We start from the raw sequence: 24,241 nt of genomic DNA on the forward strand, positions 1-24,241 counted from the left end.
AATCGAATTGGAATATTAGTTTTCCAAATAACTGATAAATATTCCTCTATGTTCAAATCAATTTCCATTCACTATCTCAGTAAAACATAGGGAAACATTTTTGTTGAATAATCCATTATAAGTTTGACTTACTGTTTGCATCTTATTCTCCAGTCATTTTTATCAAACGAAACAAATTTGGCATATCATTCAAGTACAAATATCCAATTCATTTCTTCTGTTGACTATTTCCTACTTCTGCTTCCGTATCATTACATACTGTATTTTTGGCCTTATTGGAACTTGGCTGCCACTTAAGTATTTATCCATGCGTTCATCATCTCCAGAAACTGAGCTGATTAACGTTATCCTTCAATTAATGCAATATTTTCTCATCTGTGTCAAAATTGTGTATTAGAAGTTGTTGATTTAATAGCTTATGTTATTGAAGGAGCAACATAAGGAATTTTGAAGTGAAACAAAAATGCGTGGAGCAGTTGTGTGTAGCTAGTAGAAACTTCGTTATTGTAGAGTCTATGGTAACCCATCACAGTTTTAACATAATGCTATATCTGTTCCTATAAACAGACCATGGCTACTCATTGAAAATAAAGCTTGGAACTAAAACTGAGAGCTGTGTTTGTGGAGAAAATAGCAAAGAATTGGCTTCACTTTTTTGGAAAGTGTTCTTAGTTCATTATTTTTTCAGCTGTTGAAAGCAAACTAATCATTGTAGTTACATATTGAAAAGTGCAATTTTGATTTGGAAGGAATTTATTGCAAAGAATTATACACAACATTCACTTAATATTTCCATGATAGAAAAACAACTTGTGTGACTGACTATATATGTGTAAAATATGCTTTATTATGTTACAGCTTTGAGCTGTAATGATTCTTTAAAATTCAACAGAATGCTTTATTAAAACTTAAAGGAAGGACTTAACAATGACTACTTTATCAGTTCCTGCCTGTCACTCATGTGGCTAGTGTCACTTTATGGACATACAATCAATCTATTTACATAAGCTATCTCATGTCTGTATATTTATTGTGTTTTGTATTATTATAGTTTTCTTTATCTGATATTAAAAGGATAACATTGCCATGTACTTCTTAAACATAAGAGAATGTACTTGTGAGTAATTTCAACTTCTTTTCTGAATAGAGACCTCTCTTAATTCAAATCTGTGCCTTCTTATTGAGAGCCACCAAAATGGGAGATCAAGATGCATTTTCCACACAGGTCCCAAAATTACAATGCATTGCTCTCTGTATTTTAGAATATTATTTGGGTTTGGGAAGGTAAAGCAATCTTTTTTATGCCATGAACCCCAACCATTAACCAAGGTATCTGTGAATCTCAATTGGGAACCCCTGTTCCATCCTCAAAGTTATGGATTATTTCTTTTTTAAAATGCACTTCTCTTTACCAGAAACCAATATTGCAAGTCTCACTCGTCAATATCAAGAAATTTCTCTAAACATGGAGGTAAATTTAATGTCACTTTCCTATCACATTTCCCTAATGCACATTAAAGGATGTGGCTGTTGAGAGCCTGTCCATCAGATTCCCCTTTAACAAGACAATTTTATACTGATGTACACCCCAATTAGGATATGATCTCTCATTTGAAATGAACTGATTTAGCAATGTAGGTAGTATTCCAATTGCTTATTTTAATATCTCTCCAAGTTTTTAGATATTACATAAAATAATTGAATGTTGTTAAGATGTCCTTGGCAAATTCCAATCCAATATCTGGTTCCTACAAACAGTGTCTTGTATACATCTGACTTCCTTTTGTGTTGTGTCATGATTCCTTCCTCTGAATCCACAGTTAAATCACTGAGCCCAACATTTTTGCAAACTACTCTACAAGCTTGCTTTCCTCTCCAGTCTTTGAATATGCTTTATCCTCACGCACCTGTGCCCATTAGCACCGTGGTTCTTGAATGTCTGAAATATGATTCCATCTTGGCCACAGTACCAAAGCAGCATTTATAATATGCATGCTATTTATGTTGTTAATTTAGTAGCCCTCTTCCATTGCCAGCATCTACTCAACTGATTACCTGCCTATTTTCCCTGTAAGTGCTGAGTGGGGTGTCACAGTGATACAGCAGGTAGAACCGCTGCTTCTCAGCATCTGGGATCCTCTTTCAATCCAGTCTTCCGCTGCTGCCTGGAATTTTCACATTTTCACTGTGACTATGCACATTTCCTCTGGGTGCTCTGGTTTCCTCCCACATCCTGAAGACATGGAGATAGTTATCAGCCACCCAACTAGAGTGTAGGTGAGTGGTGGAATCTGGGTAGCTTGGCAGGATGAATTAAAAATGGAAACAGTGCGGGTCAGATTAGTGTGAATGGGTGTTTGATGGTCAGTGCAGACTAGGAGGGCCAAAAGGTCAGCTTCCATGTGCATCTGTCTATATCTCTGAATCATTTTCTATTTGATAACAAACCTGTACAACACCCTTGGGTTACGTTCTTATCTTGAAAGCATTGTATAAGAAAAGGTCATTTTAGGTTGACATCATTTATGCCAAAAATTTATTCTGAACAAAGGACTACATGAAAAATTTTTAAATTTAAAAAATCTGTGGAAAATAAATGAAGTTCTAACATGAAATTAAAGAGCATTTTGAAACCATAAATAAGCTAAATGGTATTCCATATGATTGTTGGTGTATTTCACTGATAATTAGATATTCTATTTAAAAAGCGATTCTTCATCGTGAAGTAAAAGTTAAAAAAATTCTCACACTACTTTAATGTCTTTTAACCAATCAATATATAGTATATCAAAGGGATTTGCTTAGCCCAAGTAAGTTTGTTTCTGTCATATTTGAAGTACTGATGTTCTAATAAATATCAAATGTTTATTGCATGACTAGTTTCAAATTGCGATAGAGACCAAACTGAATAATATTGCTTACATACCAAGTGAACCACAATAGATTATTATGATGGCCTTGTAACTTATTGCCCATCTAGCGCATACCTTGTTACCAATATGAATCCATGAATAATGATTAACGTATAAACTATAAGTTAATTGTAGATTTACTTAAAAATGCTTGTTACTATCTGGGAAAGGAGTATAGACAATCTTGACTTTTTTGTCAAAATATACTAACTAAATTTGATAAAGTACCCCTTGCAAGGCTTATTGAGAAAGTAAGGAGGCATGGGATCCAAGGGGACATTGCTTTGTGGATCCAGAACTGGCTTGCCCACAGAAGGCAAAGAGTGGTTGTAGACGAGTCATATTCTGCATGAAGGTTGGTGACCAGTGGTGTGCCTCAGGGATCTGTTCTGGGATCCCTTCTCTTCGTGATTTTTATAAATGATCTGGATGAGGAAGTGGAGGGATGGGTTAGTAAATTTGCTGTTGACACAAAGGTTGGGGGTGTTGTGGATAGTGTGGAGGGCTGTCAGAGGTTACAGCGGGAAATTGATAGGATGCAAAACTAGGCTTGAGAAGTGGCAGATGGAGTCCAACCCAGATAAGTGTGAGGTGGTTCATTTTGGTAGGTCAAATATGATGGTAGAATATAGTATTAATGGTAAGACTCTTGGCAGTGTGGAGGATTAGAGGGATCTTGGGGTCCAAATCCATAGGATCAAAGCTGCTGCACAGATTGACTCTGTGGTTAAGAAGGCATATGGTGTATTGGCCTTCATCAATCATGGGATTGAGTTTAGGAGCCGAGAGGTAATGTTGCAGCTATATAGGAACCTGGTCAGACCCCACTTGGAGGACTGTGCTCAGTTCTGGTCATCTCACTACAGGAAGGATGTGGAAACCATAGAAAGGGTGCAGAGGAGATTTACAAGGATGTTGCCCAGATTGGGGAGCATGCCTTATGAGAATAGGTTGAGTGAACTGGGCCTTTTCTCCTTGGAGTGACGGAGGATGAGAGGTGACCTGATAGACGTGTATAAGATGATGAGAGACATTGATGGTGTGGGTAGTCAGAAGCTTTTCCTCAGGGCTGAAATGGCTAATACGAGAGGGTACAGTTTTAAGGTGCTTGGAAGTAGGTACAGAGGAGATGTCAAGGGTAGGTTTTTTACTCAGAGGGAGGTGAGTGCGTGGAATGGGCTGCTGGTGACAGTGGTGGAGACAGATACAATAGGGTCTTTTAAAAGACTCCTGGACAGGTACATGGAGCTTAGAAAAATAGAGAGCTATGGGTAACCCTAGGAAATTTCTAAGGTAAGGACATGTTCAGGACAGCTTTGTGGGCCGAAGGGCCTGTATTGTGCTGTAGGTTTTCTATGTTCTAAATGATTTTCACAGCTGGAATGTTATTTTTTGACCTTTTGAGGTGTTAAGACCACAGTTGAATGCAATTCAATGCAGCTGAAGGCAGTTGGAGCAATTCTCCGTGTATTTATGTAGTTGTTTTCTAGGTGAAGCGTTCGAATATTTGAGTCATCTTCATCATTTCCACTGCAGATGGAATCCAGTTGGATGTTCCTGGTGAAACACCAAATTTGTATAAGTGATATAAAAAAATTAGTTCATATGTATTTTGATATTCCATTTTGTGAATAGATTGGTATTATGCTTTCTGCAGAGTTTAATGATGGAGGGATTAGTTACTTTGTAAGGGCAAACACTTAGTTCAGTACTATCTTTGCTTCTGTAAGATTAAGTTAGAAAATTTCATGGATTTAATCATCCATGAAATCCCGAATCTGAAATAACATAACCAGTAAGACAGGAATCAGCCAAAATACCTTGTAGTATATTTTGTAATATTGATTTGTTATCATCTTTGGAAAGATACTTTTGAAATACTTCACATCTTTACAGAATGAAATCATGTACAGGAGAAATACAGTATTCTCAGATTATATAGCAGTTCTTCACTAAATGTATCAATTGGTTTGAAGTATCACTGTGTACCATTGTGAAGTACCATTTGGGTTTATATAATCTTATGTAACATCAGAATGCCCTGGTGTTCTTTACAACCAATTAAATATTTTTTTAAGTGCACTCTGTGATGAAGGAGTCTAGCAGGCTAAAGCATATTCCCACAACCAATTATATGGGATAGACCATTTAATTTGTTTTCACATTTGAAAGATGAATATTATCCAGGATAGTAGATATAAGTTGATAGCTGCTCACTATTTTATGTCAATCTTAGTGTGCAAATAGAATCTCAAATTAACATTACTTCAAGAGAAGCTACTTCTAATAGTACAAGCATTGCCTCAAAGTTTGTCTGGATTTCATACGCGTTTCTGGAATTGAACTGCAGCTTTCTTACTAAAGCAAAAAGTTTTTACCTATGGAGACAGATTATTTTGATTGTTAGTGCTTTCACCTCTCGGTGAGAAGGCTATGTCAGGACACCTGATAATCTAGGCCTACTGTTCAGTCCAGTACAGAGGAATACAGGTGTCCCCCGCGTTTTGAACATCACTTACGAAACCTCACTGTTACGAAAAAAAGCAGCCGCTCTCCCCCGGATTCGGAACTGCATTCTCACCGGCATTGCTTAAGCACGTGCCTGTGAGCAGCCATTAGCAAGATGAGTTCTAAGGTACAGTACTGAACTCTCAGAAGTGCTGTCTTTCAAATGTTCAATCATCTATTTCCTTAGTATAATGCACTAATTTGAGTAAGAGCAGGGGAATTGCTCTCCAGTGCCTTGGTCAGTGTTAACACCACACTCAAAATGGTTAGTTGTTATCAATCCTGTTTGTAAAAGTTTGTTCTGCATTTTGATTTCCGTGGTTTCTACACTGCAATAGTGCTTCGTAGTGCAATGTTTTTATTTATTTATTGAGATACAGCACACAATAGGCCCTTCCAGCCCTTTGCGTCGCACCACCCAGCAATCCCCAATTTAACTCTAGCCTAATTACAGGACTATTTACAAAGGCAAATTAATCTACCATCTGTTATGTCTTTGGACTGCCAAAGGAAACCGGAACACCTGGAGGAAACCCACATTTGTTGCAGGGACTGGTAGAGCTACAAATGATGTTTGTTTTAAATTAGTTCCAGTTATGTAGAAGGGTATACCAGTTGCTTTGTTCAAAATAAGTTCCTTCAAATAGTAACAAATTGAACAGTCTATCTTTGTTACTTTTGACTGAAGTAGGGTTGCCATTCAGCACATGGGAGAATGACCTGCTCTTCCTCCCGGAATACCGTGGGATTTTTAGAGCCCACTTGAGACAGTTAGGTTATTTAGCATATCACCTGATGTACAATGTCCGTAACTCTGCACCCTCAGCATTTTCAATGTGATGTTAGTCTAGAGTATTACTAATTTCATGAAGTTGGGCTGAATCCTACAACCTCCTGATTTGGATAGCTGAGTCTTAGTTAACACAAAGTGATCAGACTTATTATCAAATGAGGCAAACAATCTTTTTACCTGATTAAGTTGTCATTCAGTCTCAAAAAGTGAAGTGCTTTCATTTCAGCAATTCCAGCAGGAACTCTTTTCAACATATTGTGATCCAGAAACAGTTCCCTCATTGAATCATAAGTTCCAAAGAAAGAAACTGGGTCAATCTCACCACTGGTTATTTTGTTGAAAGAGAGGTACAGAATTTCCAGCCCCGGTTCCATATGGGCAAACACAAAGCCTGGAATTCGCTCAATCTGATTATGAACCAGTATAAGATACAGTAAACCTCTGGGTAGGAATGATGGAACATGAACGATCTTGTTGTATGAGAGGTCCAGGGATTCTAGATTTCTGAAGAAGTGAACAGAAATACTGGTTGATCAAGTTAAGTTATTGTAATTTCATCATATATATGTATACCGCCAAACAGAGCAATGTTCCTCCGGACCAAGATGCACAATACAGTACATATAGCTCATACACAACACATAAAGAAATAGTACCATAGATAAATAAATAATGTTCAATTACGTCACAAGTTAAAAAGTAAACCATATAACTCTACTGGTACTTCAAACATGGTTAGACCTGGGTGATGGCAGGGAGTTCAGTAGTCTCTCGGCCTGGGAGAAGAAGCTGTTTCTCATCCTAACAGTCCTTACCCTAATGCTTTGGTACCTCCCGCCTGATGCTTGGGGGCGGGGGGGGGTCAAAGAAATTGTTGGGTATTAAAAGTAATTTCTTAAATCTGCAAAGCTCTACAAAAAGCAGAAAATTATAGGTTATATACATGAAAAGTTTAAACCAGCTAGTGCTGATCACGTTAGATTAAAGATTAGTTTTTTAAAGATTAGCTTTTTTATTTGTCATATGGATATCGAAGCATACAGTGAAATACATTATGTGTGCTGTTGCTTAACATTGCACTATTATCACCATTTTTTAAACCTCAAATAATTGCATTCATTTTCTCAACAGTATGAAATCTTTACACACGTTATGCAACACACATAAAAGTTGCTGGTGAATGCAGCAGGCCAGGCAGCATCTCTAGGAAGAGGTACAGTTGACATTTTGGGCCGAGACCCTTCGTCAGGACGTCCTGATGAAGGGTCTTGGCCCGAAACTTCGACTGTACCTCTTCCTAGAGATGCTGCCTGGCCTGCTGCATTCACCAGCAACTTTTATGTCTATTGCTTGAAATTCCAGCATCTGCAGATTTCCTCGTGTTTGCACAATTTATGTACTTCATTTTCTAAAATACAAGGCTGAGTACAAAAGGCCTGTGCTGATCAACTGGCTGGAGTGTTCACTGATATCTTTAACCTCTCTTGACTCAGCAATCTGACATGTCCACCTGCTTCGTGCAGACTTCAATTATTCCGGGGCCCAAGAAGAACTGGTGACCTGCCTCAACGACTATCGTCCAGTAGCACTTACATCCACTTTGAGAGGTTAGTGTTGAAGTATATCAGCTCCTGCCTGAGGAGCAACTTGCATCTGCTCCAATTTACCTCCCCTCACAACAGGTTAACAGCAGATGCAATTTCATTGACTCTTCACTCAACCTGGAGCATCTGGACAGTGGAGATGCATACATCACAACACTCTCCACTGACTACAACTCACAGGCAATACTATCATTCCCTCAAAATTAATCAACAAATTCTGAGACTTAGGTCTCAACACCTCCTTGTGCAACTGGATCCTCGATTTTTTCTCTTGCAGACTCCAGCCGGCTTGGATTGGCAGTAACATCTCCTCCAAGATCTCCGTTGGCACAGGTGCACCACATGGCTGTATGCTTAGCCTTCTGCTCTGCTCTCTTTGTACTTATGTCTGTGAGGATAAGCACAACTCCAATACCATATTTAACTTTACTGACAAAGTTACTGCCGTTGGCTGAATCAAAGGTGGTGACGAATCAGCATATAGGAGGGAGATTGAAAATCTGGCTGAATGACGCACAACTCAATGTCAGCAAGACCAGGGAGCTGATTATTGACTACAGGAGGAGGAAACCGGAGGTCTGTGGGCCAGTCCTCATTGGGGGATCAGAGATAGAGAGGGTCAGCAACTTTAAATTCCTCAGTGTTGTTTCGGAGATCTGTCCTGGGCCCATCACGTAGGTGCAATTACAAAGGAAGCCTAGCAGCACCTCTACTTTCTTAGAAGTATGCAAAGATTTAACAAACTTCTACAGATGTACAATGGAGAGTATACTGACTGGTTGTATCACGGCCTGGTCTGGGAACACCAATGCCCTTGAACGGAAATTCTACAAAAAGTAGTGGATACAGACAGCCCAGTCCGTCATAAGTAAAGCCCTCTCCACCATTGAGCACATCTACATGTAGCACAGTTGCATGAAAGCAGCATCCATGATGAAGGACCCCCACCATCTAGGCCATGCTCTCTTCTTGCTGCTGTCATCAGGAAGGAGATATATGAGCCTCAAGTCCTACACCACTCTCGAACTTCACTCACCCCAACACTGAACTGCTCCCACAACATATAGACTTACTTTCAAAGACTCTTCATCTCATGTTCCTGATATTTACTGCTGATTTATTTATTATCATTTTGTATTTTTGTTTCTTTGTATTTACTGTGAATGCTTGCAAGAAAATGAACCTCCATGTTCTATATGGTGATATATTATGTACTTTGATAATAAATTTACTTTAAACGTGTCATCTACTGAATTTGTTATAATTGGTAAATTGTTTAAATTTGGCACTTGAGAGCATTTAATTGCCTAATATTGCAGAGATAAGCTATTAGAACTGCATTTGCTGTGAGTGGCCAGCTGGCTCCAGCTGCTCGGATTCTTTCCTGAACTTTGCCACTCCCTATGACCCATGAATTTACCTCAGGTGGTTCAGCTTTTTGTTCAAAGACACTAGTTTGTGGATTTGATCACACTAAATTATCTTCTGTCAAGGTACGTTTACAAGAGAGAGACTCAGAATCAAATTAATGGATATGAGAGGCAAATAGGTAACAAGGAAATTGTCCCAGGAGGCATCAGATTCAGCATGGATTCAGTGGGCCAAAATGTCTAACTGTGTTGTCAGAAAATATAAAATATCGAATCCCTGTATACATCTAAGAGTTACAATTATGTTTGCACCATTCAGATTTGATGGTCATTGAAGCCCACTTTTAAAATGTATTGCTTTTTATTGTTCAATAGCTTCCACAGATGAACTTATCATTTCTGATTTCTAATTCTGATTAGTTAATGCTTCATGCTTGCTTTTCATATAATCAGTTAGAGTCTGAATACTCACTCCAACTTTATCCAAGCCATTGGTGCAATTCTGGTTTCATCAAGTTTGTTATGTCTCAGAACAATTACATTCAAATTGGTTGTCCTATTCAAACTCATTTCAGATATTTCTTCAATTTCATTATCTTCAAGGTAGAGTTCCTGCATTTTAGAAAAATAAACACATTTCATATCAAAAGATCAGAGGTAAATATGGCCTGTCTGCAAAATATATCAGTAGTACATTTAAGAATTTTAGGTGAACACTACAGGAAATTCAGAAATTATTGTGGATTTGTTCTACAGGTCAGGTTCCACTCGGATCCTGGCAACATTTGAAAAAGTTGAGAAATTTATAAATTAAATTCATTCTTTAAAATTTCACCAATATTCCAATACAGTATTATTATTGTAAACAGGTACCAGGTATGATAATGTTAATTTCAAATGGCTGAATGTAGGAGACAAATGTTTTGTAAATATTACTTTAAAAGGTAAGTGAATAATTCATATGAAACTAACAATTTGTTTTAATATTTCATAGGACGTATTGCTCATCATTTAAATATTGAGCTTCGAAATGCAAACACATGAATACTGATTTAATATAAGTACTAATTTTGTCCATGCGGCTTATTCCTAATCCTGTTGTGGATTTATAACAGTTTGAATCTTTGAAAATGCATGCTTTCTGAAATAATATTACTATATTTTATAACACATAATTCGGAAAAACTTACAATTGATACAGGGTTTAACATAGAATATGGAAGTTTACGGCACCTTACAGGCCGTTCGGCCCACAATGTTTTGCCAGCCATGTAACCTACTCTAGAGACTGCCTGGAAATTCCCTAACACGTAGCCCTCTATTTTTCTAAGCTTCATGTACCTATCTAAGGGGCTCTTAAAAGACCCTGTTGTATCCGCTTTAACAAATAAAAATCTGTGAATTTCATTTTAATCCACTTACCTACTTTCCTTCATTGAAAATGAGATCAAAGAATAACCTGGATGATATTGAGTAGCTATGATGAACTAAGATTAGTCAAAACTGTTTTCAACCCTTTTTCAGAATCCATTTACCCTTGACCCCATTCCCAGTCTTGAATTTCCCTTTAGTACTCATAAACATATTGTCTACTCTCATATCTGAATACATCCATCCCATAGTGGTACTGATGTTAAAGTCAGTGTTGAGTGCAGTAGGTTGGAACATGCCAAATAGAAGGATGAGCTGTTAGTCCTCTAGCTTCTGATCATGGCAACATTGGTAAAGAATTCAGAAACCCTGAACCAGTGACAAAGAAATCCTGAAACTTATCACAAAATGTAAATCTCCAGATGGATGGCTAGTATCGGTACATTCTTAACGTATAATTCTGTAAGTGTGAGGTTTTAGCTGGTGGCACAACAATATTAATACAACTCCTATTTTTGAATATAAGCCCTTAAACAGTTTGGAAACATGAAAAAAATTGTTTACCTCGATGGAAGGAGGAAGACCTTGCGGTAGGGTTCTGAATTTATTTTTTCCCAGTCGCAAGTAAGCGAGTCGCTTAAGTGGTCTAAAGACGAGGGGTTGAACATTACTTTCACTGAGTTTATTTCCTTCCAGCTCCAAATTGACTATTTTACTCAAACCTGTTTAATTTTGATGTAAAAGTTAATCAATGGATAGCATGGTTACATCATGCAAGTTCTTGTTTTATACCTGTTGCTCATTTATGACTGCCAAAACATATGTAACTTACAGGTCTGACCACCTTACATTGCAGTGGAGTTTTGAGTTTTATAATTAAATCAATCATCCTTGGAAATTTATGCTTACTATGCTCATTGATAGGCTATTGGGCTCAAAGAAACCAAGAGTTGTATTTTAAAAATGTGTACATAGTTTCATTCCTGAGAAGTGGCAGCTATATATCTATATAACTAGAAGGACTTCTGGTCAGCCTTTTCAACAAGTAATTTAAATAATAATTTTCATTTGTTTAAAACCTAACTATGGAACTGTTATGTAAAATAGGCTATTTTTTGTACAAATAAATTTTCAGCTGCATTAACTCTTCCTTAGATTTTTAAGCATAAATACCATGGAATGTTTGTTCATCCAGTTGTTGAAGAAGGTTTTCATTTACTTTTAGCTCTACTAGTGTTCGAGGGAGTCGAGGAGGAATCCGGAACAACAAATTTCCATCCAAGTATAGGCGTTCCAGTTTTTTTAATTTCTAAAAGAAACAAAACATGCCAAAAATAAATATTCTTTGTAAGATTTTAATATAATGACCTGGCCATTTACACCAACAATGTGTTAAGTCAATTAGTCAAGTAACTACATTTTATGATTTAGATAAAATGCATTTTATGTAATCAGCCTTTGATGGTTTGATATGCTTCAGTGGTGTAAGTTTGATTGTATTTGGTTTATTCAGTTTAAAATTTGTTCGTAAGGTATACTTTTTGGGTACTTAAGTGTCATTATTTTATTCATATCCATGAACCCAGCAAGAAAAAATATTCTTGATTTATGTCAGTGTTTCACTTCAACATTGTGATTTATGTTTGTTTGCTGCTCATGTCCGATCTACTTGATGGATTCTGCATCACATCTCATTAATTCTAAATTTTATTGGGTTGTAATATTGATATAAGTAATATTGACATCATCAGTACACATCACCAGCAATATAATGAGAGAATAGAATTGTATTAATTTGGTGATTTGGCAATTTTGTAATGGTATTTCATACGAATCTGGTTGCATCCCAGCTTGGTATGGCAACTGCACTGCCTGTGGCTACAAAAATCTGCAGAGAGTTGTGGACACAGCTTAACACACCACAGAAATTAACATCCTCTCCATAGACTCTTTTCAAATGTCTACTAACAACTGCTTTGAAATCATTTGTACAACTTACTTTGAACGCAGCTTGGTCGATATATGATGAAGCAATCCTGTTTCTGCTGAGGTCAATTAATTCAAGATTAGGAACCCCATTAAATGCCTCTGCTGGAATAGCAGTGATTGAGTTTCCTGCAAGGTTGGTTGAGCATACATGAGTGTTTTTAAAGCATAATATTTTACCATAGTATTATCTAAGGATTTAAAAATGAATTCATACTCGAGCTGCTCAAAAGCAGTGATCATCTGAAGACAGATTCAGGAGGGTGGGAGGAAAGCCGGGAAAGAAGACAGGGAATTAGTAATTGAGTTTGGAATATACAGGAAATTAAATTAAAAATGGACTCCAATGCAATTTGGCAGTTCTTGATAGAACATTCTTAAATTCAAGGGTTCTCCAGGTGAAAATGCCTTGTTAATGAGAGGGGTGGAAGGAATAGGCCAAACTGATTCAAGCTGACAGGACAGCAACCTGCTTCTACATGACCCCTAAAACTGGTTGAGTTTGATATCCAGAAAGGTTAAAAGTAACTGGAATCTGTCTGTCATTAGCACGCTTTAAAAGAAACTGCATTAATACCAGACAGAGTAGCATATTTACTTTATTAGGTACACCTGCTTGTAAATGCAAATATCTAATCAGCCAGTTATATAGTAGCATAAAAGCATCCATGCAGACATGGTCAGGAGGTTCAGTCAAACATCAGAATGGGAAAAAATATAATCTGGGTGACTTTGACCATGGAATGATTGTTGGTTTAATCTCCTAGGTTTTTCACATATGAGTCTCTAGAGTTTACAGAGAATGGTGCAAGAAACAAAAAGCACCCAGTGAGTGGCAGTTCTCCAGGCGAAAATGCCTTGTTAATGAGAGGGGTGGAAGGAATAGGCCAAACTGATTCAAGTTGACAGGACAGCAACAGTAACTCCCACGTGTTACAACAGTGTTGTGCAGCAGAGCATCTCTGAATGCACAACACGTCCAAACTTCAAGTGGATGGGCTACAGCAGCAGAAGACCGCAAACATGTATACAGTGGCCACTTTATTAGTTACAGGATGTACCTAATGAAGTGGTCACTGAGTATATAAACAAAATTTATGAAAATATATATGTAATCTGTCTTTGTGTATTGATTACCTGCAAGATGAAAACGTTTGATCTCCAGATCACGTAATGGAGGTATTTGAGTCAGCTTTGCATTATTGCAGTTCATAGTAATGTCAGTCACATCACAGCCAACTGGGAGAAAAAATGTTGGGCTATCCTCATTGGACTGATGTGGAATCAGTTGTAATAAGGTAGAAAATGATGACAAATCAAATATATCTTGATAATCCTCCTCCTCCTCTTCATCCACTACCTCACCCTCTCCAAACACCTCTTCCTTCTCCACCTCCCCATCTCCATCCACCTCTTCCTTCTCCACCTCCCCATCTCCATCCACCTCTTCCTTCTCCACCTCCCCCTCTCCATCCACCTCTTCCTTCTCCACCTCCCCCTCTCCAAACACCTCTTCCTTCTCCACCTCCCCCTCTCCATCCACCTCTTCCTTCTCCACCTCCCCCTCTCCAAACACCTCTTCCTTCTCTGCCTCCCCCTCACCATCCATCTCTTCCTCTTCTGCCACCCTCTCTCCATTTACTGCCTTTTCTTGTTGCCATTCCCCTTCTTGCTCCTCCTTGGTATCCTCTTGTGCTTTTTGTTGTTCCATGTTTTGTTTCTCCTGTTCTTTCTCCTCTTCCTGCCCTTTTTCCCCCATCTGGTATTCTGCTTCCATCTCCTGCTCTTCCTCTACTTGCTCTTCTTCCTCCACTTGACCCTTCTGCTGCTCGTTCACCACCTCCAGTTCATCTTTTTCCTCCACTTGATTTTCCTCCACCTCTCGCTCTTCCTTTTGTCCTTCCCCTTGTTCCTCCTCCACCTTTTGCTGCCCCTCTTGTTCCATCTCTTGATCATCTCCAGAATTGTTTGCATAATTATCATAGTCCTGGTTTTTCTCTTCTATGGTACTTGAATTATTTTTTATTTCTTTTTCAAATTGTTTCTTTTCTTTATTTTCTTCCTGTAAGTGGATCTGTTCCATATCAGTTGCTTTTTGTATCTCGTCATCTTCCAACTCTTCATTGTGATAGGGTTCTTCCAGTTCACTTTGCATTTTGTCATCTTGGCATTTTTTCTCATTTTCTTTATGTATTTCATTTTTTCTATATAATTCCTCTTCTAATTCTTTCTCTTCTGTCTGTAGTAGCTCTGGCCCTATGTTGAAATCCTGACTATTCAAGATTGTAGGATATGTTTCACTTGGATCATTTGGCTCTGTAGAATCATAATAAAATGTAAGACCTCGAGCCTGAATTCTAAATGTGCAAAGATAATTGTAAGCATGCAATCTAAGTTTTAGGATTATTTTACATTTTGAGTAAAGTTGTATTTGATAATATGGAAATAAAGATAAGGAAAGGGCAATATTGCACTTAATATATTATATAAATTGAAATGCACAGCACAGGAATATGGTTTCGGTCTATATTTTTCCTGAGTTAATAAAACTAACAATAAATGATATATTCTGTTAATACTATTACATCCATTAGAGACATAAAGCACCAATCGACAAGAATAGCTAAAGGAATAATGTAAATTTATAATTGCATATTGACAGGCAATATTGTTCAGAATTAATATCAAAAAATATCTCAAGATAGTGTTACTGTCCAGCATGTATTTTTCCAGTGAATGTTATTCATATTCTCTTTAGTAAACTATTCTAAGTCACATGTTGCAATCTGTCAGTGGCTGTTATTAATATCTGTGCTAAAAAAGAATAAGAATATACCATATGAAGTACAAATTGGACAGCATTCTCCTGTTGGTATCTTGGTCCTTGCACATGTTAAAATAGGGCAGTTCATTTCATCACAAACTATTTTTCCACTTGAACAGAGGCAGATTAGACAAGGTTTTGGAGACCAGACTGCATTGTGATACATGATCATCCCATTGGCTTTGCAGTGTCCTTGCCTGCCTTAAGTTAGAAATTAAACAAAAGTGTGTCGTTATTTGTAGTTCTGTTGAAATTGTCCGCTACCTAAGCATTCAAGTTTAAGCCATGAAAATTGATACCACAGTCCCAAAAATCATTAGACTATTAAGAAATAATTCTTAATTATTTGTTAATATTTCTGCATGCCTCCACTAGCTGTGTTTTTGAAACATTCTCCACCGCAAGCTAATAAAATTTCTAAAATTGTGATAGACATAAGCTACTTATTAATTCGTCCTGCTGTATGCTTTGAGAATTATTACATGAAGTCTAAATGGACTTTTAATGGAATTCAGTGCTATAATTATCAAGTAGGAAAGTATTTGGCCTTATAATGTATCTATATGTATTGTAATTTCTTCACACCAATATTTCAAAGTAGGAGTGTTAATACAGTTGGAGCTTGGAAAGGGAAGTTTGGCCAGTTGTCATGGGATAACAACATGGGGAAGAAAAGGGAGAAAGATCTGAAAATGAAATTTAGAAGTTGGTAATTTTGGGATTACTGCCTGAACTCATACTGACAGAATGAGCTGGATCAGCATGGTCAATGAGTCCAATAAGGGATGTTAGTTCAAGAACTGGAATAGGAAGGAGCTATTTCACATGAATATATTGGACAGGAGCATATTAGATGACCTGTCCTGGACCTAACACATCAATGCAATCATAAACATAGAAACATAGAAACCCTACAGCACAATACAGGCCCTTCGTCCCACAAAGTTATGCCGAACATGTCCCTACCTTAGAAATTACTAGGCTTACCTATAGCCCTCTATTTTTCTAAGGAAGACATCTTTATTTTAAAAGATCAAGAAGTTTCAGCTAGTCATCGAACATTTTGATTTGGTTTTATCATGATCTGGTACAGCAATCTAATGTGCAGGAATGTTAAAAGTTGCAGAGTGCAGTGGACTCTGCTCATTTCATCATAAGCACAACTCTGCCCGTCATTGGTAGTATCCATGGGAGGCACAAACTCAAGAAGTCAACATCCACATCAAAGATCCTCAACATCTGGGCCATGCCATTTTCTCACTGCTATCATTAGACAGGGTGTACAGAATTCTAGACTTCCATGAAGCATTGTAGGCCACCAATAGCAGGTGAAATATACACCTATAATGTCAATCTACCATTAATATCAAGCTACATGTTCAACATATTAATAGATGCAGAAGAGCATGCTTGGAGCAATAACAGCATTACCTATAAACAAAGTTTCAATCTTGTGAAACTATATGAAACATCTTCGTATCTGTTAAAAAGCGAGTAATAGGCAGAGCTAAATTTTCATAAATTATGGTAAAAGTTCTGCAGCTCTGCCACATCTAGCTGTGAATTGTGGTGGACACTGGAATGTCAGGGACAAGGAAGCCAGTGGTAAACACAAAGATGAATCATTTGGCCCTCGTCATCCAGAAGTGCTGAATAGATGCTCCATCTTAACTTTCTTTTGTGATCCTTTCCTTCACAGAAGTCAGTCTCCAGCAATTGTAGTCCTAGCTTCAGGTATTAATATTGACTGACAGTACTGGATACATCAAAGCTTATGGGAACTGACAACATCCTAATCCTACTGCTAAAAACTTGCACTCCAGAATTAGTTATGCCTCCAGCCAAGTTTCTCCAGTAAACTCACAATGCATCTACTGGCGTTTACCCAGTAATGTAGAAGCATTGGCAGGTATTCTCTGTCCACAGAGAAATAGGACAAAAGCAATCTGCTGGAAATCATTTTGTAAACCTATGCCCAATCATCAGCTAAGTGATGGGAAGTATAACAGTGCTATCAAGCAGAACTGGCTCATTAATAAACTACTTACTTATGCTCAGGTTGGGTCTTAACAGAACCACAAGGCACTAGACCTCATCAAGCCCTTGGTTAAAACGTGGACCAAAGAGCTAAATTTCAGAGGCGAGGTGAGAGTGACATCTCTTGACATCAAGGCAGTATTTGACCATGTGTGATATTAAGAAAGTCTGGTGAAACTGAAATCAGTTGGTATCAGGATCAGACAGTGCAATGGTTCAAGTCATGCAGAAGATGGTGGCTGTCACATCAGATCCAGGAAATTTCTGCAGAAATTTCTCAGGTCCAGGCCCAATCATCTTCAGCTGCTTAATCCAGTCTTCTAGGTTTGCATTAATATATTTTTGAGTTCTTGATTGCATATTTATAAAATAATTGTATTTTAGTTGGAAATCCTGATGCATGGGAAATTTAAAAAGTCTATGTGAAGTGATTTTTTTTGTGAATTTGAATGGTTTTAAAAGTTGCAATGGAGAAAATTGTCAATGGAAGTAAACTTCCATATAATACGAAATCTGAACATTAGTAGTTATGGTGCGGAGATGAAGGATTTCAGCTGATAAAATTTGGAGAACTTAGAGTTGTTTTTCTTGCAGCAAGGAGAATGAGTAGAGAATTGATGAATATAGGATCGTGACATTTTGGACAGATGAAATGGATGGATTCTGTTACCATAGTGAATGATTCCAAGATCAAGGGACACGGATTCATTGTTCTGAGGATAAGAAATGAGAGGAATATGCAGAAAATTCATTTTTTAAATGATCACAGCCCATAGGAGTGGTGAAAATAGAATCAATCATCGTTTCAAAAGTGGCGAGGGAAAAATAATTTGCAGAGCAGTAAAGCAAAAACAGGGAAATGCAGCTAGCAAGATTACTACACTTGGGGTCTGCATTGATTTGATGATCCAAATGACTGCAGCTGTGTCACAATTATTCTCTGATTCTGTGAACTATATAGAGGTATAAAAGTTTAACTGATGGTTAAGGACAGTTGAAATATATCCTCTTCTGGCATCAAAAGGATTCCAGAAGGGATTATACTTTGCAGATGTGCAGAATGGATGCAGATCAAACATGTGATATGAGAATCTGGTGTGTGGTGAATAGATTAGCTTGTAACAATTTTCAAAAGAAAAACATAATCTATTTATCGCTCTGCAAGTTTAATGAAAACTATTTTTGTCCTCATGACAAAGTTAAAGTATCTTGTTAGGTGAGAATGTTTGTTGGGATACTGCCCATCAGTTTTAGTGAGATTTTAATTTAAGCTCAAGTAGTCACAAAAGGCTTTAGAATAACCAAATGTGTTATTGCAATAGTAACTGACATCTGCATAAATATAAAATATGAGACATATGGTATATTAAAGAATAATATACAGCAGTTAACAAATGAAATTGTAGGAATAATCCATTTTTTACATTACTTTTTAAAATGAGATTGAAGTAATTTTTATCAGATGCTGAGGTAGTCATTCTACTTAAAAGTATTCATATTTTCTAAAAGGTGGTATTAAAGTGTTTGTTTAAAATTGGCAAACACTAGTCTTAAAATAATGCTTAAAATGTTTTGATTAACTCTATTCCTGAAGAAAAACACATCATATGTTCAGGGGAGCAGTGTATTTCTATAAATCAATGATGATATTTCTTTTATTGGCTTTCACTAACCTGGTAGTACATGGTAACTAGGCTCCATTTCATCAACATTTATATATGAGTCGATGAAGGGCAAAGTACTTTCATCTGCATTAATGTTTGGAACCTTGGCTGCAACATGTGAACGTCTTGGTTTGAATAGTCCAACTGAGTTGCGATTTACATAGCCAACTTGTTGCCATCCTCTGTGGTGAAACCTCCTTCTCAAAACCCTCTTTGGTGTCTTATACTTTCTTATACCAAAGGTAACACCAAAGTTAAAAAGAAGGCAGAACAAAATAAAAGTGTTTACTTTCATTCTTTTTCAGTAATCACCTGAAAAACAAAAGAAAAATAAGTACATAAGCTTCACACACTTTTAATACCCAAGTTTGTGTAAATGGTGAAATTAATGTTTTGTTAGAGTGAAGTTTCATAATGCTAATTTCAATTGTATCTTCATTTATTTATATTAATGTTGATTAATGGATCTTTGAGTATTTATCAAGTAATATTTATTGTAATGCTAGTTCAACTGAAGTGAGAAGTTTACCTACATCAATAAATATAAAATCTGCCAGAGGTCCAGTACTTAGATAATAACATATGAATTTTATAAAAATGTTATTTGATTGTAAGGCTGCCTTTTGTTGTCTAATGCAATCAAACCCATTAAATGGCAGATCTATCTGACAGTCTGTAACACAATTAGGTAATTGGAGAAGGCTATATGCAAAAACAAGTTGAATGTCCTGAATTTGGATGCAAAGTCCCTCATGAAGGACGAAATTCAGGGAATTAAAGAGGAAAGAATAACTATGTCATGTACGTATTGTGAATCTGGTTATAACCAGAATAGAAGAGTAGCTGTGAATATTATTGATGAAAGGGTATTGAGATTATTCACAATGAAGCTGCAATGAATAATGATGTAGTGTAATTAGCTATACCATTATCAGGAGATCAATGATATCACAGATCTCATGTCAGGATTTGAGAGTTTAGTTTTCCTGGGAATCTCAGGAAGTTCCTACTCTACAACTGGACTTCACATGGAGTCAAGAGGCAAAATGGACCAAAGAAATTGTTGGTGAAATTCATCTGGCAAGAATGAGACTTTCAAATTTGGATAGGATTCCAAAACCCACAAATACTTACATACATAAATGCCGACATTTGCACACTGAATGACTGGCATAACACATCAAAATCTGGGCCCACGTAACTTAAATCATCTGCAACTTTTCATTTATCTTCTGAGGCCTAGAAACAATTTCTGATCTCCAATTTAATTGACTTATTTATTAGTAATCAACCACATACAGCATAAAGCATACATTTTTTTGCTCCGTTTACTTTTAGTTCTACTCAGTATTGTTAGGTTTCATTTTTTTAAGCAAAACTATTATCTTAGTTAGTGAAAAAGAACAGTCAAGAGATTATTCAGCTTTCAGACTGGTTCTACAATTAGATGATGTCATGCTGATAAGATGATGATCACACAAGTCGCCTTCTTAATGACTCCATAATATCATACCATTTTACGAAAATATTCCAATGTTTTCCGCCACTATCATCATACCACTGTCCGGAACGCGTTAGGGAACTGGAGATGCAGCTCAATGACCTTCGTCTGGTCAAGGAGAGCGAGGAGATGATAGAAAGGAGTTATAGGCAGGTGGTCACACCGGGGCCACAGGAGACAAGACAAGTGGTTCACAGTCAGGAGAGGGAAGGGGAAGAGTCAGGTACTGGAGAGTACCCCTGTGGCTGTACCCCTTGACAATAAGTACTCCTGTTTGAGTACTGTTGGGGGGTGGGGGAACAGCCTACCTGGGGGAAGCGACAGTGGCCATGCCTCTGGCACAGAGTCCAGCCCTGTGGCTCGGAAGGGCAGGGAAAGAAAGAGGAAGGCAGTAGTGATAGGGGGCTCTATAGTTAGAGGTCAGACAGGCGATTCTGTGGATGCAGGAAAGAAACTCAGAAGGTAGTTTGCCTCCCAGGTGCCAGGGTCTGGGATGTTTCAGATTGCATCCAAGATATCCTGCAGTGGGTGGGAGAACAGCCAGAGGTCGTAGTACATATTGGTACCAATGACATAGGTACGAAAAGGGAAAAGGTGCTGAAAACAGACTACAGGGAGTTAGGAAGGAAGTTGAGAAGCAGGACTGCAAAGGTAGTCACTTCAGGATTACTGCCTGTGCCACGAGACAGTGAGTATAGGAATAGAATGAGGTGGCGGATAAATGCGTGTCTGAGGGATTGGAGCAGGGTGCAGGGATTCAGATTTCTGGATCACTGGGACTTCTTTTGGGGCAGGAGTGACCTGTACAAAAAGGACAGGTTGCACTTGAACCCAGGGGGATCAATATCCTGGCGGGGAGGTTTGCTAAGGCTACTGGGGAGAGTTTAAACTAGAATTGTTGGGGGGGTGGGAACCAAACTGAAGAGACTGGGGAAGATGCAGTTGGCTCACAAATAGGGAAAGCTTGGAGACAGTGTGTGAGGGAGGATAGGCAGAAGGGACGCGCTCAGACTGACGGTTTGAGATGTGTCTATTTTATTGGAAGGAGTGTTGTGAACAAAGCGGATGAGCTTAGAGCGTGGATCATACTTGGAGCTATGATGTTGTGGCCGTTGCAGAGGCTTGGATGGCTCAGGGGCAGGAATGGCTGCTTCAAGTGCCAGGCTTTAGATGTTTCAGAAAGGACAGGGAAGGAGGCAAAAAAGGTGGGGGCATGGCACTGTTGATCAGAGATAGTGTTATCAGGGAAAAGTACGGAAGAAATGTGGCAAATGTTCAGGGGATATTTCTGTGGACGTTCCAATGAGACAGGGAAGTTATGGTAGGGTACAGGAACCGTGTCATGGTCCGGTCCGTGAAGTCCACATTCCGGTTCACGGTCCGGTCCGTGGAGACAGGACTCCGGGTCTTCCAGCTGTCCCTAGTTTGAGTTAATCACAGGCACCTGATTCCCATCTTGGGGCTTGGAATATAAGTAGCCTTGGAGTTGAGTGTGGGGGGCTGGTTTGTCTTGTCAAGATTCCCTGGGAGGAATCTGCTGGTGGAAGGCTAGAGCGGCCACTTGCCACCTTTAGGCCACATTGGGGAACCATCCCCTCACAGAGCCTTGCTGTCAGTAGTCGGATTTGGCTGTTTCCATAGCCAGCTGAGGTTGCTGGCCGAACTGAGGCTCGAAGCTACCCCGGAGCAGAGATGGAACTGTCTGTCGTCCTTTGGTGTTGTCTCTTCTTGTAATCGCCTCCGTGGGGTAAGCCAGGCTGTTTTACTGTTGCCCTGCAGGGGGGACCTGTCTTGTCTTGTCCTCGCCTCTGTGGGGTAAGTCAGGCCATTCTGCCGTTGCCCTGCGGGGGGTCTTGTCTTGTCCTTGTCTTCGTGGGGTAAGTCCGGCCGTTCTGCCGTTACCCGACGGATGGTCCTGTCCCACCTTGGTGTGGAGAAGAAGTTGAGTCCCGGCTTGTCTAAGTATAAGTCCCGGCTCTATGTCTATGCACTGTCCTGTTTCATGTTGGTGTCGTGTTAAAGATGAGTCCCAGCTTTTCGAAGGATAAGTCCTGGCTCTATGTTAATGTACAGTTCCCAGTCTGTCTCTGAGTTCCAGCCTCCAAGTTATCAGCGTCCGCATTCCAAGACCCCAGCTTCCAGCCTGCAGCCTCAAGATCCAGGACCCCAGCCTGCAGCCAAGCTCAAGAACCAGGACCCCAGCCTGCAGCCAAGCGCAAGATCCAAGACCCCAGCCTGCAGCCAAGCTCCAGATCCAAGACTCCAGCCTGCAGCCAAGCGCAAGATCCAAGACCCCAGCCTGCAGCCAAGCGCAAGATCCAAGACCCCAGCTTCCAGCCTGCAGCCAAGTGCAAGATCCAAGACCCCAGCCTGCAGCCAAGCGCAAGATCCAAGACCCCAGCTTCCAGCCTGCAGCCAAGTGCAAGATCCAAGACCCCAGCCTGCAGCCAAGCTCAAGATCCAAGACCCCAAGCCTCGAGGATCCCAAGCCAAGCTCCAAGAACACAAGCCTGGAAGATCCTAAGCCTCCAAGCTCAAGACCCAAGACCCAGCCTGCAGCCAAGCTCAAGACCCAAGACCCCAGCCACAAGCCTCAAGAGCAAATACCCCAGCCTGTCTTCAAGTTCAGTCCTCTACACCCCAGCATGTCCTGTTCGGAAACCATGTCATGTCCTTGCCTGGTTCTGGGGTCCGAGCCCATGGCAAGACCCAGGATCTGGGTCCTTGTCCAGTCTCGGGCTCAGAGTCGAAGCCTTGTCTCCTTGTCCATGGTTCCTAGTCCTGGTCCCGCTTTCTCTAGCCCAAGTCTGTGTTCTTGTCCCTGCTCCTGGTCTGAATCCTGTCACGTCCCTGCTCTAGTCAAGTCCTGTTCCTTGTACTTCAGTGTCTGTGTCTTGCATTTGGGTCCATTCCCAGCACCCCTTTGTGACAAACCGTGGTGTACAAAGGCTGTAATAAATCTAGTCAAGAAGAAAAGAAAAGCTTACAAAAGGTTCAGAGAGCTTGGTAATGTTAGAGATCTAGAAGATTATAAGGCTAACAGGAAGAAGCTTAAAAAGGAAATTAGGAGAGCCAGAAGGGGCCACGAGAAGGCCTTGGCAGACAGGATTAAGGAAAACCCCAAGGCATTCTACAAGAATATGAAGAGCAAGAGGATAAGACGGGAAAGAATAGGACCTATCAAGTGTGACAGTGGAAAAGTGTCTATGGAACCAGAGGAAATAGCAGAGGTACTTAATGAATACTTTACTTCAGTATTCACTATGGAAAAGGACCTTGGTGATTGTAGGGATGACTTGCAGCATACTGAAAAGCTTGAGCATGTAGATATTAAGAAAGAGGATGTGCTGGAGCTTTTGGAAAGCATCAAGTTGGATAAGTCACCGGGACTGGATGAGATGTACCGCAGGCTACTGTGGGAAGCGAGGGAGGGGATTGCTGAGCCTCTGGCGATGATCTTTGAATCATCAATGGGGATGGGAGAGGTTCTGGAGGATTGGAGGGTTGCGGATGTTGTTCTTTTATTCAAGAAAGAGAGTAGAGATAGCCCAGGAAATTATAGACCACTGAGTCTTACTTCAGTGGTTGGTAAGTTGATGTAGAAGATCCTGAGAGGCAGGATTTATGAACATTTGGAGAGGTATAATATGATTAGGAATAGTCAGAATGGT

General features: G+C 39.2%; 2 protein-coding genes across 2 annotated transcripts in view; one reads left to right on the forward strand and one right to left on the reverse strand.

The window, feature by feature from the left end:
* The window catches only part of cenpp (centromere protein P), a 289,475-nt gene that overhangs the window by 183,808 nt on the left and 81,426 nt on the right, over window positions 1-24,241 (forward strand). The window lies entirely within an intron of this gene.
* Window positions 755-24,241, reverse strand: part of ecm2 (extracellular matrix protein 2, female organ and adipocyte specific) — a 34,797-nt gene continuing 11,310 nt past the window's right edge. Inside the window, exons 2-11 of the mRNA XM_063067578.1 lie at window positions 19,079-19,381; window positions 15,381-15,569; window positions 14,121-14,860; window positions 13,682-13,955; window positions 12,558-12,673; window positions 11,732-11,867; window positions 11,123-11,280; window positions 9,660-9,799; window positions 6,391-6,717; window positions 755-4,469 (exon numbers count right to left, since the gene is read on the reverse strand). Coding sequence (XP_062923648.1) covers window positions 4,298-4,469; window positions 6,391-6,717; window positions 9,660-9,799; window positions 11,123-11,280; window positions 11,732-11,867; window positions 12,558-12,673; window positions 13,682-13,955; window positions 14,121-14,860; window positions 15,381-15,569; window positions 19,079-19,364 — 2,538 coding nt within the window. The 5' untranslated portion in view covers window positions 19,365-19,381 and the 3' untranslated portion in view covers window positions 755-4,297. The remainder of the gene's footprint in view (window positions 4,470-6,390; window positions 6,718-9,659; window positions 9,800-11,122; window positions 11,281-11,731; window positions 11,868-12,557; window positions 12,674-13,681; window positions 13,956-14,120; window positions 14,861-15,380; window positions 15,570-19,078; window positions 19,382-24,241) is intronic.

This window comes from Mobula hypostoma, chromosome 15 (assembly GCF_963921235.1).
Source record: "Mobula hypostoma chromosome 15, sMobHyp1.1, whole genome shotgun sequence".
NCBI lineage: Eukaryota > Metazoa > Chordata > Chondrichthyes > Myliobatiformes > Myliobatidae > Mobula > Mobula hypostoma.